The sequence below is a fragment of the Festucalex cinctus genome, chromosome 10 (assembly GCF_051991245.1).
Source record: "Festucalex cinctus isolate MCC-2025b chromosome 10, RoL_Fcin_1.0, whole genome shotgun sequence".
In the NCBI taxonomy this organism is placed as follows: Eukaryota; Metazoa; Chordata; class Actinopteri; order Syngnathiformes; family Syngnathidae; genus Festucalex; species Festucalex cinctus.
In genome coordinates, this window is record NC_135420.1 from 8,369,561 (window position 1) to 8,386,982 (window position 17,422).

Consider the following 17,422-nt stretch of genomic DNA (forward strand, 5'->3'; position numbering starts at 1 on the left):
AAAAAAAAAAAAAAAAGAATAAAATGAAGAAAATAGGTATATTATTATAATACAACTACAAGTCTGCCATAAAGTTCCAATAAATAAATAAATAAATCTATCTACTTTATATATTTGTACTTATTATTGTGCAAGACAAATAGTAAAAAAAAATATTATGGCCATGGCTTGAAAATAATATACTCTGTTGTAAATTAAGACAATAAAAACAGTTTTTTCAAGTATATATTTATTTATTGTGAAAGTTTTCTGCTTTCCAACATATAGGCTCACTGAGATAATACACAAAGATATAACTTTTTATGTTAGACTCTGTCATATACTTAAATTTTTCATTGGCTTGTATGTTCAATATAGTTTTTTCTTTTTAATTATAGATTTAACGTGTTATTGGTAACATGGAAGGGCACATGAAAGAGTCACCAATACTACACCACCCATCACTCCAAAGATCGTTACCCACTGCTCAATGTCAAAGTTCAATCACTGGAATAATCTGTCCATGCATACATTATACTATATGTATACGGTAAAAAATATATATAATTTTGAATAAATATTTAGTATTATTTGTTGAGCGTATTGTTTGACAATAGAGGTTATATAGTTTTCACAATACTGTATATACACAAGTGTTTGGCTGGCATTACAAGAACAAATAAATACATATTTAACCCCGTGTGAATTTGATTTGATTTGAAGTCTTTGGCAGCAAAACCTTCTTATTGTAGCATGTAGGTCACACTGGATTAAACATATACATGAGATTTTCATTCGACCAATGGCACAGAAGATCAGATACAAATTATTCTCACAACACAAATGCAACCATACGTTGAAAGATGAGAGGCGACAAGTTCGGACACTTCAAGAGGAAGTCAACCCAAAAAGTTTCTTTTATAATAGGTTGTATGTCACCCCCACAATTATAAACAAAGCATTCTGATTAATATTGTGTTTGTGGAATACGAGTTAAGCAGCAAACTCCACCTAATTTTATCCATCTCAGCGGGCGGCCATTTTGCCACTTAATGTCGATTGAAAATGACATCACAGTTGCTCAGTCAACAACCAATCACAGCTCAGCTTGAGAAAATAGCTGAGTCGTGATTGGTTGTTACTTGAGCCCAATGCAACTGTGATGTCATTTTCAGTCGACAGCTGCAAAATGCCCACCACTGAGATGGATAAAAACATCTGGATTTTGCTGCATAACTCTGATGAAAATCATTTGTGTTGCTGAGTTTAGGTATTCACAGTCTGTTTTATATTATTAACATCGTTGATGTACTTGAATAACTCTTTATAAGCCTACAAATGCTTTTTCATATTTGCAAAAATTTTACAATGCACTTTGTCAAAGAACTGTTTTGTTGTCACTTTGTTGTGAAATGTTTGTGTCAGAATCTGATTCATTATGTCTGTAAACACAAATAATAGGTTGGAAATGTTTTATCAGTCTCCTGCTTGGAGAAATTTACGGAATACTTCTCCGTGTAAGTACGAAAGAAGAGAAGTGACATCTCTACAGTCAAACTTGACATGAATCAGCTTGAGTTTCATTTATAATTTCATAATCTTTAACATTCCATCCTTATTACCTCAAGGTTAAAAGTCCCAAGAGAGTTGCAATTGCTACATTTGCTTTTTATTATTATTACTACCAATATTTAGGAATGCATCAGCCCGTCAGACATTCATTGTGCACTATGTTGCATATGAAAAACAAGTAGGCTTAGAAAAATAAGGAATAATATTTGAACTGGGGAATAGTGGGAGAGTCAGACAGTATTACAGCATGTTGTTGACAGCCAACAAAACAAACAAAATGGCATGCAGTAACTTCTGCACAATACAATCTTCTTTGGGGGAAAAAAATAAGTTATTATTTTTTTAAGTTAGTGCTATATGTTTGTTATAAAATGTATTTCATTCTGTTTCATTCTACTGTATGCCTATATGAAAACTTATGTCACAGAACCAAGCATTAGTGTTTCTTGTCAACATTCACGCACGCACGCATACTCACGCACTCAAATCACATTAAATTATTATTATAAAATAAGACACTGAATGTATTTAAAATATCAGCTGGGTGATGTGGAACATTTATATTATTACATGATTACTTTTCTAAAAATCAATGTAATACGTTAGCTAAAGGCCTGCACATTGATCTGAGTATTTACAAAACAATATCTAAAAAATAAAAATAGGAACATAGTAAAAAATACAGAATCTGTGTTTGTATATACTTAAAATCTGATGCCATATTGTGACTTATACCATTTGAATAATTGCTTTTCAAAAATATGTCAATGGAGAGAAAAAAAAAATGCTGAATGTCAAGGTACATATCTTACACACTGTATATATGTATTTAAAAGGTAGATTCTGTGCTTAGTATTATGATTGAAGAGTATTATAAAGAGGCAGCAGTTATCCTTCCGTCTCCATGTCACTCTCCAAATTCTCATTTTATTCTCCAGGATGTGAAGATCTTCCCTGCCACGTTCAAATCAAGGCGATGCACGATTCTGGTGTCCACTGTGTGGTTGGTGCAGCATTTCTTTGAAAACCCCAGGCAACGTATTGGCTGCAATGTGTGGAAGTAAATAAGGGCATACATTGCTGTCTCCCAAGTTTGTTTGTGAGCTCTCGCAGCTTCAAGGTAAACCGCACATATGCAGGAAATGGGGGCATTTGGCTCAGTGGCCAGACGCAGCCTCGCCGTGGGCCTTGATGAGCTCAACAACATCTGGGTGGGAAGCTCCTTCTGCCACATCCTTAGCGGTCTGTCCATTCTGGAGCAAGCGCACAAAGAGAAATTCCAGGGTTATTTAGGTACTTGCAGTGAACGTTGTACACCTGATGGAGGCGATGTTGTGCTGTTTGAGGCCCTCTCATCAACTACTGCCGAGCATAAGCAATGTAAATAAGACACACAAGAATCTTATTTAGCATTTTTAAATACCAAATGACAATTGAGATCAAAATTGTCATGGTTCTGTAAAGGTGATTAAGTTATTTGCTTTCCAAATGAAACATTTTTTATTTTTTTACTTGCATCATCATAATGGACAGTACAATTAAAAAACAACTGCTATCAATCCATCCATTTTCTTGAGCGCTTCTTCCTCACAAGGGTCGCGGGGGGTGCTGGAGCCTATCTCAGCTGGCTTTGGACAGTAGGCGGGGGACACCCTGGACTGGTTGCCAGCCAATCACAGAAAAACAACTGCTAATATTTAAAAAATAAATAAATAACTGGAATGTATTTTTTAATATTCTTAATACTCTTAGATTATTTAATTTCCCTTTGCAAACAGTCACTTTATTTATTTTATTTTTATTTTTTGTATGTACAGTGTCTTCAATATGAGGGTAATGTACGGTAAATCATTTGTTCAAAAGATTTGCTTTGCTAGATTAACTTCCAAACTATCTTTTGGGTTAATTTTAAATTAGCTGCTGTTTTGAGATGTTATCAAGTGTTCTTCATTAGTCTCTAATATTTTGAACATGACACTTGTATATAATCATTACAGAATAAATGCCACAAAGCAGCAAATCCCTAAATATAATATATGACGAGGATTATAAGGTTTGGCCTCTACTGGATTGATCTCATTTCATTTTGAAGATGCAGTGCAGTGCCTTTGACTCTCATAAGGCAAAAAAAAAAAAGATATACAGTGTATGTAGCCTGACTTTTATATTATCTGCCGGATAAGCCATACATCACGCTACAGTATATTTCCTCTAGTGATAAAGTCAATGCTATCCTACCTTATCTGTGAGGCTGGTGTCACAGTGACCCGTCTCCAGCAGCAGGCGGGCAATGTGAGTGTGGCCGTGCTCGCTGGCACACATCAAGGCCGTGGAGCCCTCATAATCCTGAGCATTTACATCTGCGCCACAACTCAGCAGCAGCTTCACCATAGCAAGGCGGCCGTGGCTCACGGCGAGCATCAGCGCCGTCTGACCCATCTAGACCAAGAGTGAGATTTAAATTAAACCTGAGGCTCCAGGTATTCAGGAGGGTAAAAAAAGAAAGAGGGCGGAAGAACAAGTCATGGTGCAAAGTCTCAAAGGAGCTGGAGGATGAAAGTGACGGATAAGTAAAAGTGAGGTTAATTAAATCTTAATGAGGTAGTGCAGTGTCTGAAATTGGTCATGCTGTCAATAAGATCTTCTTAAACAGACAACAACAACAAAAAAGAAACAGGATAGAGCTGAAACCACTGAACTAGCTAGTTAGTTAAGTCAGATTCTGGAAAAATCAAATTTTCTTTAATAATTTATTTTCGTGAATGTGAATATGTGTTCTGTGATTGAATGGTGACAGTTCACGGTGTTCCCTGTGCAAAGTCAGCTGGAATAGCCTCATCTGTGATTCTGAACATGAAAAATGGTAAAAAAAAAAAAAAAAAAAAATAAAATAAATCCACTTCACATTCATTCTTCACTACATTCACATTATGAACTAGACTGCCAGCCAATCGCATGTCACATATACTTTAGATAAACAATCATTCACTCACATTTACACCTATGAAAATTTGTCTTCAATAAGTCCTTTTACATAGGGTGACCATATTTTCATTTCCAAAAAAAGAGGACATTGACCCAGCCTCAAGATACTAAAGTGATACATTACGCAAAGATAACATTAGAACTATTTTAATGTAGGCCTCCTCTGTATGGATAGTAAATAAAACAAAACTAACAGACTAAAGTATTTTGGGGCTGGGGTTAATCAAGCCTGCACCGCTACCACAGAGTGCTACCAGTGAGCTAAAATTCTGGGTGACAGGCACAGCAGGACCTTATTTGAACCTTAAAGACGTGGCATACGTAAAATGTTTACCTAGTTTTTTCTTCTTCTAAAAACAAAACAAAACCAACCACTAACCAACCACTATTCTACCCTGTTGCCTACACACAAATTCATATGAATTCAAGTGACGGTAGCACACAGATATATGGATGGATGGATGGATGGATGGATGGATGGATGGATGGATAGTTCTATTCAGTAATATATAATAACTTAATTCAATGCCACCCTACTAGTCTAAATATGGTATTGTAGTTAATACTGTGTTAGTGGAATATGAATTAAGAGCAAAATCCAGCAGTTTTTATCAATACCAGAAGGCGGTCATTTTGCCACTTGCTGTCGAGTGGAAATGATATCACAGCTGCTCAGGTCTCAGGTAACAACCAATCACAGCTCAGCTTAAAGAAAAAGGTAAGCTGTGATTGGTCGTTGCCTGAACTCTGAGCTGTGATGTCATCTTTAGTCGACAGCAAGTGGCAAAATGGCCGCCCCTGAGATGGATAAAAACGGCTGGATTTCACTGCATAACTCATATTCAACAAATGTTATATTCATCAGAATGTCATGTAACATAAAATATTATTGTCAAGGTTGACTTCCACTTTCCACCATCATAGTAGGTAGCCAAATGTTTGATGGTACATGAACTAGCTCACCTGTCTGGAGCGTGCGTTTACATCACCGAGTCTCAGCAGCTGTTGTGCGACCTCCAAATCGTCAGCACTCTCAGCAGCTGTCAGTGCAGCCAGCATCACCGGAGTGTAGCCTGCCTTGTTCACATTGTCGGTTTCACAAAGTCCTGAACAGAAACAAGTTGAAAATAAATAAATCATTTAGCGAGAGCTGGTTGAGGGTGCGCATTTCAACTGTTAGCATAAAATGTATTTGGCTAAAAGTGTCTGTGTTGACTTTTAGCTCACCAGTATCAAGCAGCAGCTTGACCACGGGGAAGTTTGAATGCGAGACACTGTAGTGGAGAGCCATGTTACCGTTGCCGTCTGTCAGGTTAACAACGTATGGCAGCAGAGTTGGTGTGGTCAAGCCCACTTGGCGCAGGTACAGTCGGACGGTATCGGCCTGCGAAGTCTTCTGACTGGAAACTTTGAACCATTCCTGGTAGAGGACCACTAGAACTTGACGCTGAGAGGAGACAAATGTGAGACGATATGTAAATGAAATGAAAAAACAAAAAACAAAAACGTCTTTCGATACACGTGCTATAAATAGTGCTGCCTTCATATAATTTTCCATTTACACTGAGCAGCTGGTTATTAACCTACTGAGTGAATCATATTACTCCACATTATTACTTTCAAAGAGCCTGAAGCTTATTCTTTAGACTACATTTGTTTTTGTTTTTTAATTAAACTTTCAAAAATGTAATTAGGGATGGGGCATGACAAGGCATCCTTTTCCCAGCAAGAGAAATAGTCACCAAGTGGAAAATATTGATGTGGCGTGCATTTCCATCCATTTGCGAAAACGTTAATTTACATTGAGCACAGAATTAATGATGTATATTCTTCTTGACCAAAATATAGCACAGCCTAGCTCAGTTGTTTTATTTATTTATTTGTTATTTTAATAGTAGTATTTCTCAAGGAGCGATTTAAGCGTAAAACACAAAAGCGGGGATGTGCTGAGATGTCAGACTGACAACAAATGCAAAGGTGCTGTGCCTCCGAGCTGAGGTTGAGGGTTGTTCAGTGCCTTTCTCAAGGGCACCTCAACACTAATCAGAATACAGACTTGCTCTCTTGACTCTCCAACATACTTGAACTTAATTTACCCACACTTCTGAAGATATGAATGCACCAAGATGCATATGTAGTTTTTGGCACAACACATTGGATTGCATTTGGAAGGTATAAACTTCAATAATTTCTGAAAGTCCTTACCATTTCTTTATCTGGTGATGTAACCTCCTCCATGCGATCCTTTACATAGAGGCAGGCGTCTATAAAGCTCTTGTCAACTTTTCCCCTGAAATGAAAGACCAGGAAACATGATAAACATTCTGTAGCTAAATTTGAATATCATGAATGTCAAGTCATGCAAAACAATCTGTAGGATGCATTTTTAAAGAAGACAAATAAACAGAAGCTAACGATAATAAAAGCAATAGAACCACAAACATATACGAGCTGTAGCCTGACACTAATGACATACTGCACATAAACTGCAATGGTGATATATGTATACTAATGACCATGCCGACGTCAGAAGTCAGGAAGTGGTCGGGTGTCGGTTTGTACTGACTGATTAGTGATTACCGTTGTAACTTTTAACCGTTGGCGGAGTGTCTGGTAGACATTTTCAACATGTTGAACCATCATGACTTTTTAACTTTGATTGGATATATAAGCCTGAAAATCAGCGCATGGGGCAAGAACGGGAAGTGACAAATGTGGATAAACAGCAAGTGATGGAAAGCCTTTACAATTTGGCTCATTTTGCACATTATCACACTTTGCATTTGGACAGAATTAGAATATCTGTCTGTCTAAACAAAAGATTGAGAAGATGAATTTATCGCTATGGTTCAAGCGAGACTGTCGAATGACTGATGAAAGCCAAACTATGGCAAGATATGGGGACGCAACTAGATATATCAGGTACTTTACTTGTATGTATATTAGAGATGTAACGATAAGGGCAATATCGTGATATTGTGATATTAAAACTTCCACAATATCGTCGTCGTCATGTTCACTATATTTAAAAGGAACACATCTGTTAAAAAAAAGTCAGGTTCATTTCCATTTGTGCAGTTCTAGCACCCTCTAGCGACTAGTTTATTAGTGCAATTTAATTTTCATTAGGGATGTTTTGGCCTTCTGTGTTTAAAATCTATGCTAATTGTCAGATGAAGGGGAACTTGATTTGCTTGTGAAGCGATCAATGTGTGCTTGCATTAACAAGTAAGTGCCTCAATATTGTTATTAGAGATTGTAGGTGGTTTATATGCATTGGTATTACGTACAAAAGCACAATATTGTGCTTTTTTTTTTAGTATGATCTTTTTAAAATTATTTTATAATTAAATTATTTTTTATTAATTAATAATATTAATTAATATTGTGATCTTTTTTAAATATCGCCAACCCCCCCACAATATCGTGATAATTATTGTATCGTGATCTTCATATCGTGATAATATAGTATTGTGATGTTTGGATATCGTTTCATCCCTAATGTATATTATACAACACTCTGTAAAGAGCCCGATAGTGTGCTTTGAGTGGGAATATCAACATCGTGAGTGGAAAAAGATAGCAGTATGCATTGTTTATGTTTTTATATCCCACCCTCTTTCTGGTTGCCTTTTCCTAACAATGAGGAATAGTGACTACTGCCACTGATGGTATGGAGTGGTATTACTTCTTACACATGCGCAGTGTCGGTGTCTGTTGCGGTGTGTAGTTCCGTCATTTTTACAGTGTGTGATGCCGGACAGTCAAGCCAACACAGTACGCGTCGGTCACATTTGGCTGACGTCGGATTGGTGTATAGAGGCTTTAAGACCGTGGGTCTCACACATTTGCTGTGGTCAGGACTACTACAACTGTTGAGTAATGACTTAATAAACAAAGTGTCATCTACCAGTTGCCCCGTGGCCATCAGAGTGGGTCTCATAAATCCAATAAATGCTAACAATAGGGGTCAAGATTCACACCACTAGTGTCTGCTGTGTAGCATATGAAGAAATGTGTGAGTGTGTTTTATGTATGTGTATTATGTAAGTTTGTCTATGTACATTTAAGTGGCAGAATGCCGTCAATTGCCTCAATACGTTGACACTAACATCACCATTGGGAAGGTTAACATGCTTAATTGGTAATAGTGATAATTTGGCAAGACGTACAGAGGTTATGTACAATTTGCAAGACTGCAAAACTATTTGAAGTGCGCCATAATAATGCCAGCTCTGTGTGAGCTGGAATGACTTCCCTCTTAAAATCTGTCTCACCCTTCAGCTTCTTCCCCCAGGAGATCCTGGCTACTGTCTGGATCCAGCAGGTCTTTTGCACTCTCTTTCTGTGCAGCGACTGCACCTTCTTCATCATGCACTATTTCAGCATCTTTCCCCTGCGCATCTGCTGCCTCCTCGGGCTTTTCTGCTGAAGTCGGCTCCTTGTCTTTTTCCTCCTCAGCCTCTCCTTCCACATCCATTTTTGCCTTCTCATCTCCACTGGACTCGTCGCTCGACGTGCTCTCGTACCTGATAGGAAGCAGCAAAACTATTATACTACTATTAATACGGGGGAAATTCAACTCTCCCTCTGCTGTGCATGTGCATTATACGCCACATAGAGAAATCATTCACACACATGCAGACATGCAAGGAAAGATGTCAGCAAGCGGCGATACACATCTTGAGCTGATGGCTGAGGAGAGTGCCTTGCTTAAGGACAACTTACAGTGGTCAGGTCAGGACTACCATTTTCCAACTTGCCATTACACATTTGTGGGATTCAAACTATTACCCTCTGGTACAAAAGCCTCACAGATGAATTGAACTGAAACAATAGTTGAACAGTTTTCCCAGTTGGAAATCTCTTGTTATAAATTCCACTTATAATGCCAAATGAAATTCTTATATGAAATACTGAGGCTATTGAAGCCGTTTTCTGGTTGGACAAATAATGGTCTAGCTTTCATTTATGACTGATTCTTGTAACGTTTATAATTAGTATGAATGCATTTTGCCTCATGTTTTTCCTTCTGTTGTCACTACTGAGTGCCTGCTCTCTTGTGTCTCATTTGTAGTTTCATCTACGTTTCATCCTGTCACGTCTCTTCCAGTCAGCTCTTGTTAGTTATTTAGTTTGCTTGTGTCAGCTCAGTCTTTGACTGATCATCATTATTTGGTGCTGTGTGCTTTATGCTACAACAACCTTTATTAATATCCATCCATCCATCCATCCATCCATCCATCCATCCATTTTCTTAACCGCTTAATCCTAACAAGGGTCGTGGGGGTGATGGAGCCTATCCCAGCCAGCTTCGGGCAGTAGGCGGGGTACACCCTAGACTGGTTGCCAGCCAATCGCAGGGCAGACAGAGACGAACAACCATCCACACTCACACGCACACCTAGGGACAATTCAGAGCGCCCAATTAACCTGCCATGCATGTCTTTGGAATGTGGGAGGAAACCGGAGTACCCGGAGAAGACCTACTCAGGCACGGGGAGAACATGCAAACTCCACCCAGAAAGGCCAAAGCCTGGACTCGATCTTTATTATTATTATTATTATTATTATTATTATCCATCCATCCATTTTCTTGACCGCTTAATCCTAACTCGCAGGGGTGCTGGAGCCTATCCCAGCCAGTTTCGGGCAGTAGGCGGGGTACACCCTGAACTGGTTGCCAGCCAATCGCAGGGCACACAGAGACGAACAACCATCTACACTCACACGCACACCTAGGGACAATTCGGAGCGCCCAATTAACCTGCCACGCATGTCTTTGGAATGTGGGAGGAGACCGGAGTACCCGGAGAAGACCCACGCGGGCACGGGGAGAACATGCAAACTCCACCCAGGAAGGCCGGAGCCTGGACTCGAACCCGAGTCCTGAGTACTGGGAGGCGGACGTGCTAACCAGTCCACCACCGTGCCGCCCATAATTCAATAATGATTACATTAATAAAAGCACACTAATATATTAGTGGTTAATGTAATTATATACAATATGCATTATAATGTATGTTAAGCATTTAAACGTCAAATTATAGAAACTTCTCTCTCTCTCTCTCTCTCTCTCTCTCTCTCTCTCTCTCTCTCATTTTTAGTACTTCTAAAATGAAACACATTCACTGATTAAATCTTAATTATTAATTTAATGTAAAATGTATTACAAAATTTGCTATAAACATATTACACAGAAGAAAACAAGTAGCAACTAGAAATATACCTAATGTTTATAATTGACTGTGAATACTTGAAAAAAAAATAGTAAATATAATTTTAGGAAACCAAGGTAATATCTACAATGGCAAAAAATCAGTTTTTACATTGTATAAGGTAGTCAAAGCAACCTGCATATCTAGTGCATTTGCCCCCCCCACCCCCCACTTAATTCGTAAACTGTATTTCTGTTTGCCACCTGGCTTCATTCAATTGCATCTGTGTCTGCAACACCAAATCTTCACAGCTAACATCCGAAAAAGTCCGGAATGGGCTTTGCAGGATGTGTCTAACCTAAATGTAACCATACGTACAGCCTTGGAACAAATATACAGACAACCACATCACAGCAACACGAAAGCTGTGAATGCTAATATGAAAGCAATTAACGTAGTGAGCGCGAGCCAAGGTTAGGTACACACAAAAAGGTCATTCCTGTGAAATGAAAAGATGCTTGTTTAATACAACCTTGCCTTATACATCCAAAGCATCCTTTCAGTAGAGGAAAGTAAATAAAGCTCTATTTAAGGTATGTTTACCTGCTCACATGTGTGTACCTGTGAACAAAACAGCCTTGTTCAGTAACGAAAACTGATGATGATATATTGATATATGGAGTTTACCAAGTATATGAGAGAGTGAGAGAGGGAGAGAGAGAGAGAGAGAGAGAGAGAGAGAGAGAGAGAGAGAGAGAGAGAGAGAGAGAGAGAGAGAGAGAGAGAGAGAGAGAGAGAGAGAGAGAGAGAATAGCATCAAACTGTGGAGTGCACCTCTGAGCCCCGTGATACATGGACAGATGGACCAAGGATAGACAAGATAAGATAAATAGATAGATCGGTAAATCAATTTTATTAATCCCAACAGAGAACACCTCATACTTAGCAACACTGGAATACTGAGAAAGCTGGCTCAGATACTGAGCCAAAATCCCATAGTGCATTTTGGGCTGCCATGGACGCAGTGTACATAGTGTAAATGTAGCCAAGAGTAACGCGATGCAACACATTCATTCTTTTTCAAGTGAATTTAATCTACAATATCCATTAAATTGGATATTGCATGACTGGGCAATTATGCAAACATCTGGACAGAGAAAGATGATGATGAGATCAAGCACACAAAGAGAAAGACACATACACACGCACGAATGCAAGCTAAATTAGGCTATTAAACACAGACATGTTGGACACTGATTAAAGTGATTTTACCCTCCATTCACCCCGACAAACTTCAGGTTTTTCTTGGTTCCCTTATTCCCTTGCTTGTCAGCAACCCCATTTTTCTTCATAATAGATTTGAGACCTGGGGAGAAGGGCAAAACATGAGAGAGGGAAAAGTGATTAGTGAGTTTTCCAAAGTACAGTTTGTCTGTCTGTTAGTCCATCCCTTCATCCAAATTATTCTTTGCATTTAAACTGTGGTTGTACTTCCATTCAGCTGTACTGAAGGGCTCTGCAAATTTCAGATTAGTCAGAAAAAAAAAGAAAAGAAAAGAAAATGTTGTGAAGTTTAGCACTGGATATGCTTGATGTATTTGACATATGTTCATAGTCATGCTAAAACCAAAAAGGACCTTCCCCAAAATTTCTTGATGAACTAAAGAATTAATATTTACCTCTGACTGAAAAAAATGGGTAAAGTGTGCACCAATGTTCATGTCCAACATATGTTTCTATCTATAGTACAGTATATCTTGATTAAGCCTTTCCAATCACATACAGTACAACCTTGACTGGGCCCATAATATACTGTATATAACAGCAATGAAAATTGATTTTCCATGGGCTCTATTGCTGACTCTTATGGGCTGTAAGCCCAGTATGGTTGTTTTAGATTCCCCTCATCTTAGTCCCGATGTAAAGGCTATGCTATGTTTTATGCAATACAGAAGGATGTGGCTTTGCGGTCAATACCACCCCCAAGGAAACTTTGTCCCGAAAGAACGATAGTTTTGTGTCTGGCTAGTATCACTTCGGGTGAATCAGGATGGATGATGTTAAAGCATAAAGTTGCAATAAAATGCATTGCCTTTCGCCACAAAGCACTTAGCACTACATTGTGTTTAGATATCAAAAGGAAATCGAATGACTGAGTATGTCTCATGCCAAAACATTGAGCTCAGTAGACTACAACTTTGTGCTGAGTGACAGTAAATAGCAAACAAAATGAAACAAATTTACTATTTCAGAATAATAAGCTTGTCTACAGTATATCCAACCACCAACACAGATATACACACACATTTAGAAGCTTTTTGTGTCCCTGCACTAAACTTTAAATGAACTCAGAACATAAAATTTGTGTGAAAGTTTGTACTTGAGCTCATGGGCGATAAAGAGACTTTTGAGACATGATGGTATAAAAAAAAGAAATAAAAAAAAGACACCACTTTAATCCATCCATTCGGCTGTTTAACAATCAAATACACATACAGTACTTAATGTTTTGTAATAATCTAGAAAAGGGGCTTTTGTGTACACTATATTTACTGTATTATATATTGGTCATAGCATGTAAGGGATTTTGTGAGGGTGTAAGGGGCTGTACCAGCATATTTTTATTTTGTATGCTGCGTAAAGATTCTCATCTGAATACCTAACATGAAACTAGTATAAGCTAGCAGTAAATGCAGTTGCTTGTGCTGGTGCAACTTGCAACTCATGCAAACAATTTACTAAAACAATTAGTTTAAGGCTTACCTTGATCTTGCTTGGCAGCTTTTTGGCCTGGTGAATAAAAGGCAGACAGAACACTAAGGGAACTGACCAACTGACTCTGAATAGAGCTCATCTTGGAGGGGCCAGGCTTCCCAGTTGGTTTCCCCGCTGTTGTTGCTTTTCCCGCAGGCTTGGCTGAGGTTCCCTTTCCTGCCTCTGTGCTTTTCCCTGCCGTCTGTTTTTGCGTGCTGGGACTCTGCTGCTGGCTGACTGAGGGTTGCACTCCAGAGCTGCTCCCCAACTGAGCCCACTGCTCGCCCAGTAGCCCTGTTATCCGGGTTACGACTTGACCTAAAGCTGCGGGCGAAGTTGGTGACTCACTTGAGCCTCTGCGTACCTGCTGCGCTTCATCAGTATCGCGACGTGAGGCTGTGGCTTCCCCAGAACTCCGACGCTGAGCTGTTTCACTGGAGCCTCTGCGTACTGTCTGTGATTCAGGTTCTTTCTTAAGCCGTTGACTCTCATCGGACAATCTTCGAGACGAAGATTGGACTTCACCTGATGGCCGGCGTGCCGGGGGTGTGTGCCCCTCGCTGGATCCACGTCTTAAAGGCTGTGATACACTAGATACTCTAGCTTTCAGGTCTTTTGAATCTCGTCGAGTTATCGTTTTAGATGGGGCTTGGATCGATTTTGGTCGAGCTTGGATGTCCTTGGAGCTTGATGATGGGCTTTCAATGTCAGTTTGAGATTGTGATTGAGGATCTTTATCGCATGATGACTCCATAGCATTGTCCCCGGACTGAGACTGAGATGGGGGTTCATGTTTCACCTGTGGGTCACAGATTTCTGCAGAGGATTGAGCTACAGTCTTTGACTTATTACCTTGAATTTCACTGGTTTTCCTGCGGGGAGACACAGGAGGAGCTTGAAGTTGAGGAGTTGTTGGTTGTGACTGGTCTGCTGATGGCCTACGACCTCTCTGAGGTCTTACTGGAACTGCTGTCTTCACAGTGGCAGTCTCTGTTGCTGCTACAACGGCGACGGTATTCGGAGTCGCTCCTAAACTCTGTGAAACTTGCTGTGTTTCAACACTGTCTAGAGGTAGTATTGCTTTTGTTTCTAGGTTATTTTGTACAAGGCTTACCTCTGTTGGAGCTTCTGCAAGTTTGCATGTTTCAACTTGTGAACCACTGCTTTCTTTAGTCTGGTTAACAAAATCTGAACCTCCAGTTTCCTCTTTAATCACGCTTCTTTTTTCTGAAACAGGACTATCTGTAATAATGTTTGACACCAGAGTTTTATTGCCTCTGTGATCTCTCTTGATTATTTCATTCATTTTCATTCCTTCTTCACTTTCACTGACGCTAAAATGAACCTCATCCCTCTGGTTGCCTGTATTTTCCTCCTCATGACTCTCTGTTTCAGCATTTATGACTGGATTGTTGTCTTGATGTCTTTCTACTTCTGTTTCAGTATGCTGGTCATTCATCTGCGCTACCTCTGTCTCTGTCACCCTGTCCACTGTGTCCACTCTCTCTGTCTCTGTCCCTCTGTCAACACTGCTGGCCCTTGGCCTCTGTAGATAGTCTGTCCCCTCCTCTGATTTGGCTATGGTTGTCTCAGTCATCTGATTCTTAGTGATTGCTATTTCAATCAGTGTACCCTGTTCCATGCTGTTAACTTCAGGTAATTGTGGGCTAACAAGAAAACCTTCTGCCATAACTTCTGTCACTTTGTCCTGAGTGTCCACTTTGGTTGTTTCTGTTTCTTTATCAATAAATTCGGATATTGGCATGGGGACACACACTTCAATACAGATTCTTTCTGTATCAGTTCCTTGATCTACTGTACCCGGTGATTCTGTCTCTGTCTCTTGGTTGGAGTAGTCTAGTCTATCAGTCTCTGTCCCTGTATCTATACTCTCTCTTCTTGGTCTATTGTGTGTTTCTGTTGGACTCACTTCTACTCTTAATCCCTCACTAAGCTGTAGTATTTTATCATCTTTCACTTGGTTCTCCACTATTTGTTCTTTCAATAGATCATTAGTTCTTTCCAATTCTTGACTAGCCTTTAGAAGTTTATCCTCCAGTAATACTAGCTTTTCATGCAAATTCTGTACATTACCCGAATCCACCAAATTATCTCCGTTTGCTGCATTACCATCTTCTTGGCCTGCATGTTCAAGTGGACTCCCTACAGTCTCTTTCTGTTGTTCACATTTTTCTGGCAGTTGTGTTTGAATAATAGATTCTTGCTGACACAAACTTTCTTTATTTACAGCCTCTTTTTCAATTCTAATACTTGCCTCTGGGCTAACCTGTTTATTTTTCTCAGTTACTGCCTTTCTTGTCAAAGTCTGATTAATGTGTGGCGTCAGAGACAAATTAAACCCTTGCCGGCTTGCTTGTGGTTGAGTTTCTATCCCAGCATCATCACATGGAGCCATGTTAGATGATAATGTGGAAGCCTGGGCCTTTTCTTGGGCCTGAAGCTGACATAGTAGCTGTTCCCTCTCCAACCTTAGTGAGCAGATCTGAGCCTTAAGTTCAGGGATGGTTTTGACCTGTTCTTCAAGCTCTCTGACCCGCTTCAAAGCCACCGTGATCTGCTGGTGAATCCCCACTCGTTCTTGAGGAGCACATCTTCTTTCAGTTACATCTGGTGATGCCCTAAAAATATTTTCATTTGATCCATTCTCTGGTGTTCCCACAATACGGTCTGGACTACTTGAATCAGAACTTTTCCGCTGTTGCAATGTGATGGGCATACTTGATGCTCGAAGCAAGTTGGGCCGGTTTTGAGTTCCCATCATTTTTTCTTCTAAAATCTGAGCTCCCAGAACACCTTCATCTCGAAGCCTAGCTGAAACAACACTAGTTGCTTGAATAGCTGTCCCTCGGTTTAAAGTTCCCCCTTCATTTGCTCTCAAATCAGAGATCTGCGTAACCTCTGTTAGCCGTGATTTAGGTTTTGGTCCCAACGTGGCTGTCCCAGACCATGGGCTGTCTTTAGGGGCTGGCCGGATACCATGTCCTGGGAGACTGAAATTTCTGGGTAGAGTACTGAATTTGGGAGGACCCTTGATCCGACGTTGTATGTGGACTCTTTTGATAGTATTGCCTTTTTCAATATCATCAACATACTTGAGAAAATCCAAGTCCAGATGGAAGCCATAAGGAGTTTCTACAGAGTAGGGTAGTTGCTTTCTCTGCACACCACCTTCACTGGCTGTTGTCTGAAAGCCATTGCCTGGTATGGGGGAAATATCACAGTAAATTAGTGTATACACCTTTTTAATTGCTTGACAAAATGCACAGTGAACATATTTCTTGTCTTATTGTTTATTATTTAAATACTAGTAAACCCAGTTATATTAACGTGCTGTACCAAATTTGGTACCCGATGTTGCAGTACACGCAGTGCTCCCTTATCTAAAACCATATCAGCTAATGCATGCTGTTTAACCTCAGAAATATAATTTGAAATGGGTTATGATGATGTAATGAGTCATTGCCCAAAAAGTAAACATTTAGTTGCCTTTGGCCAGAACAGGAGACATTTTTTTTTCTCTACAGCATATGTCCTGTCATGAAAATAATGATAAATATGTTGCTACATATGGTGTGCTCGATAAGATTTACAAAAACATATTCCCTTAAAAATCAATAGTCAACCTCACCACTTTTTTTGTCCATCATGGGATGCAGAGAGCTCAGTCATCGACAACGGTTTGGCGGAGCAGCCTACAGAAAAGAAAAAAGAAAGCTTTGAGAAAATAATGTAATTCCACATAATTTCACCCAAAAACCTGAGTAGGCTATACTGTGAAAAGGGGAAAAAAGTTAAGACATCTGCGTCTTAATGTTTTCTTGATGAAGAATGAATGAAGTTATTTCATTACAGAGACTCATTCATTCTAAAGCTTTTTTTTTTTTTTTTTTTTTCGTACTGGTTTCTGTGGATCTCACTCTGCCTCATCGATCCTTCCCTCCTTCCTCTCTTTA

The 17,422-nt window shown here is 39.4% G+C and overlaps 1 protein-coding gene across 4 annotated transcripts in view; it reads right to left on the bottom strand.

Annotated features, from left to right (window-relative positions):
- Nucleotides 1–212: 212 nt before the first annotated feature.
- The window catches only part of kank4 (KN motif and ankyrin repeat domains 4), a 102,668-nt gene continuing 85,458 nt past the window's right edge, over nt 213–17,422 (bottom strand). For 2 of the 4 annotated variants that reach the window (XM_077533578.1, XM_077533579.1), the window contains exons 2-11: nt 17,098–17,161; nt 13,458–16,667; nt 11,967–12,060; nt 11,298–11,315; nt 8,814–9,065; nt 6,742–6,826; nt 5,764–5,983; nt 5,500–5,642; nt 3,790–3,990; nt 213–2,804 (exon numbers count right to left, since the gene is read on the bottom strand). In XM_077533578.1, the coding sequence (XP_077389704.1) occupies nt 2,709–2,804; nt 3,790–3,990; nt 5,500–5,642; nt 5,764–5,983; nt 6,742–6,826; nt 8,814–9,065; nt 11,298–11,315; nt 11,967–12,060; nt 13,458–16,667; nt 17,098–17,116 (4,338 nt within the window). In that variant the 5' untranslated portion in view covers nt 17,117–17,161 and the 3' untranslated portion in view covers nt 213–2,708. The remainder of the gene's footprint in view (nt 2,805–3,789; nt 3,991–5,499; nt 5,643–5,763; nt 5,984–6,741; nt 6,827–8,813; nt 9,066–11,297; nt 11,316–11,966; nt 12,061–13,457; nt 16,668–17,097; nt 17,162–17,422) is intronic. The other 2 variants (XM_077533580.1, XM_077533581.1) reach the window with 2 other exon arrangements.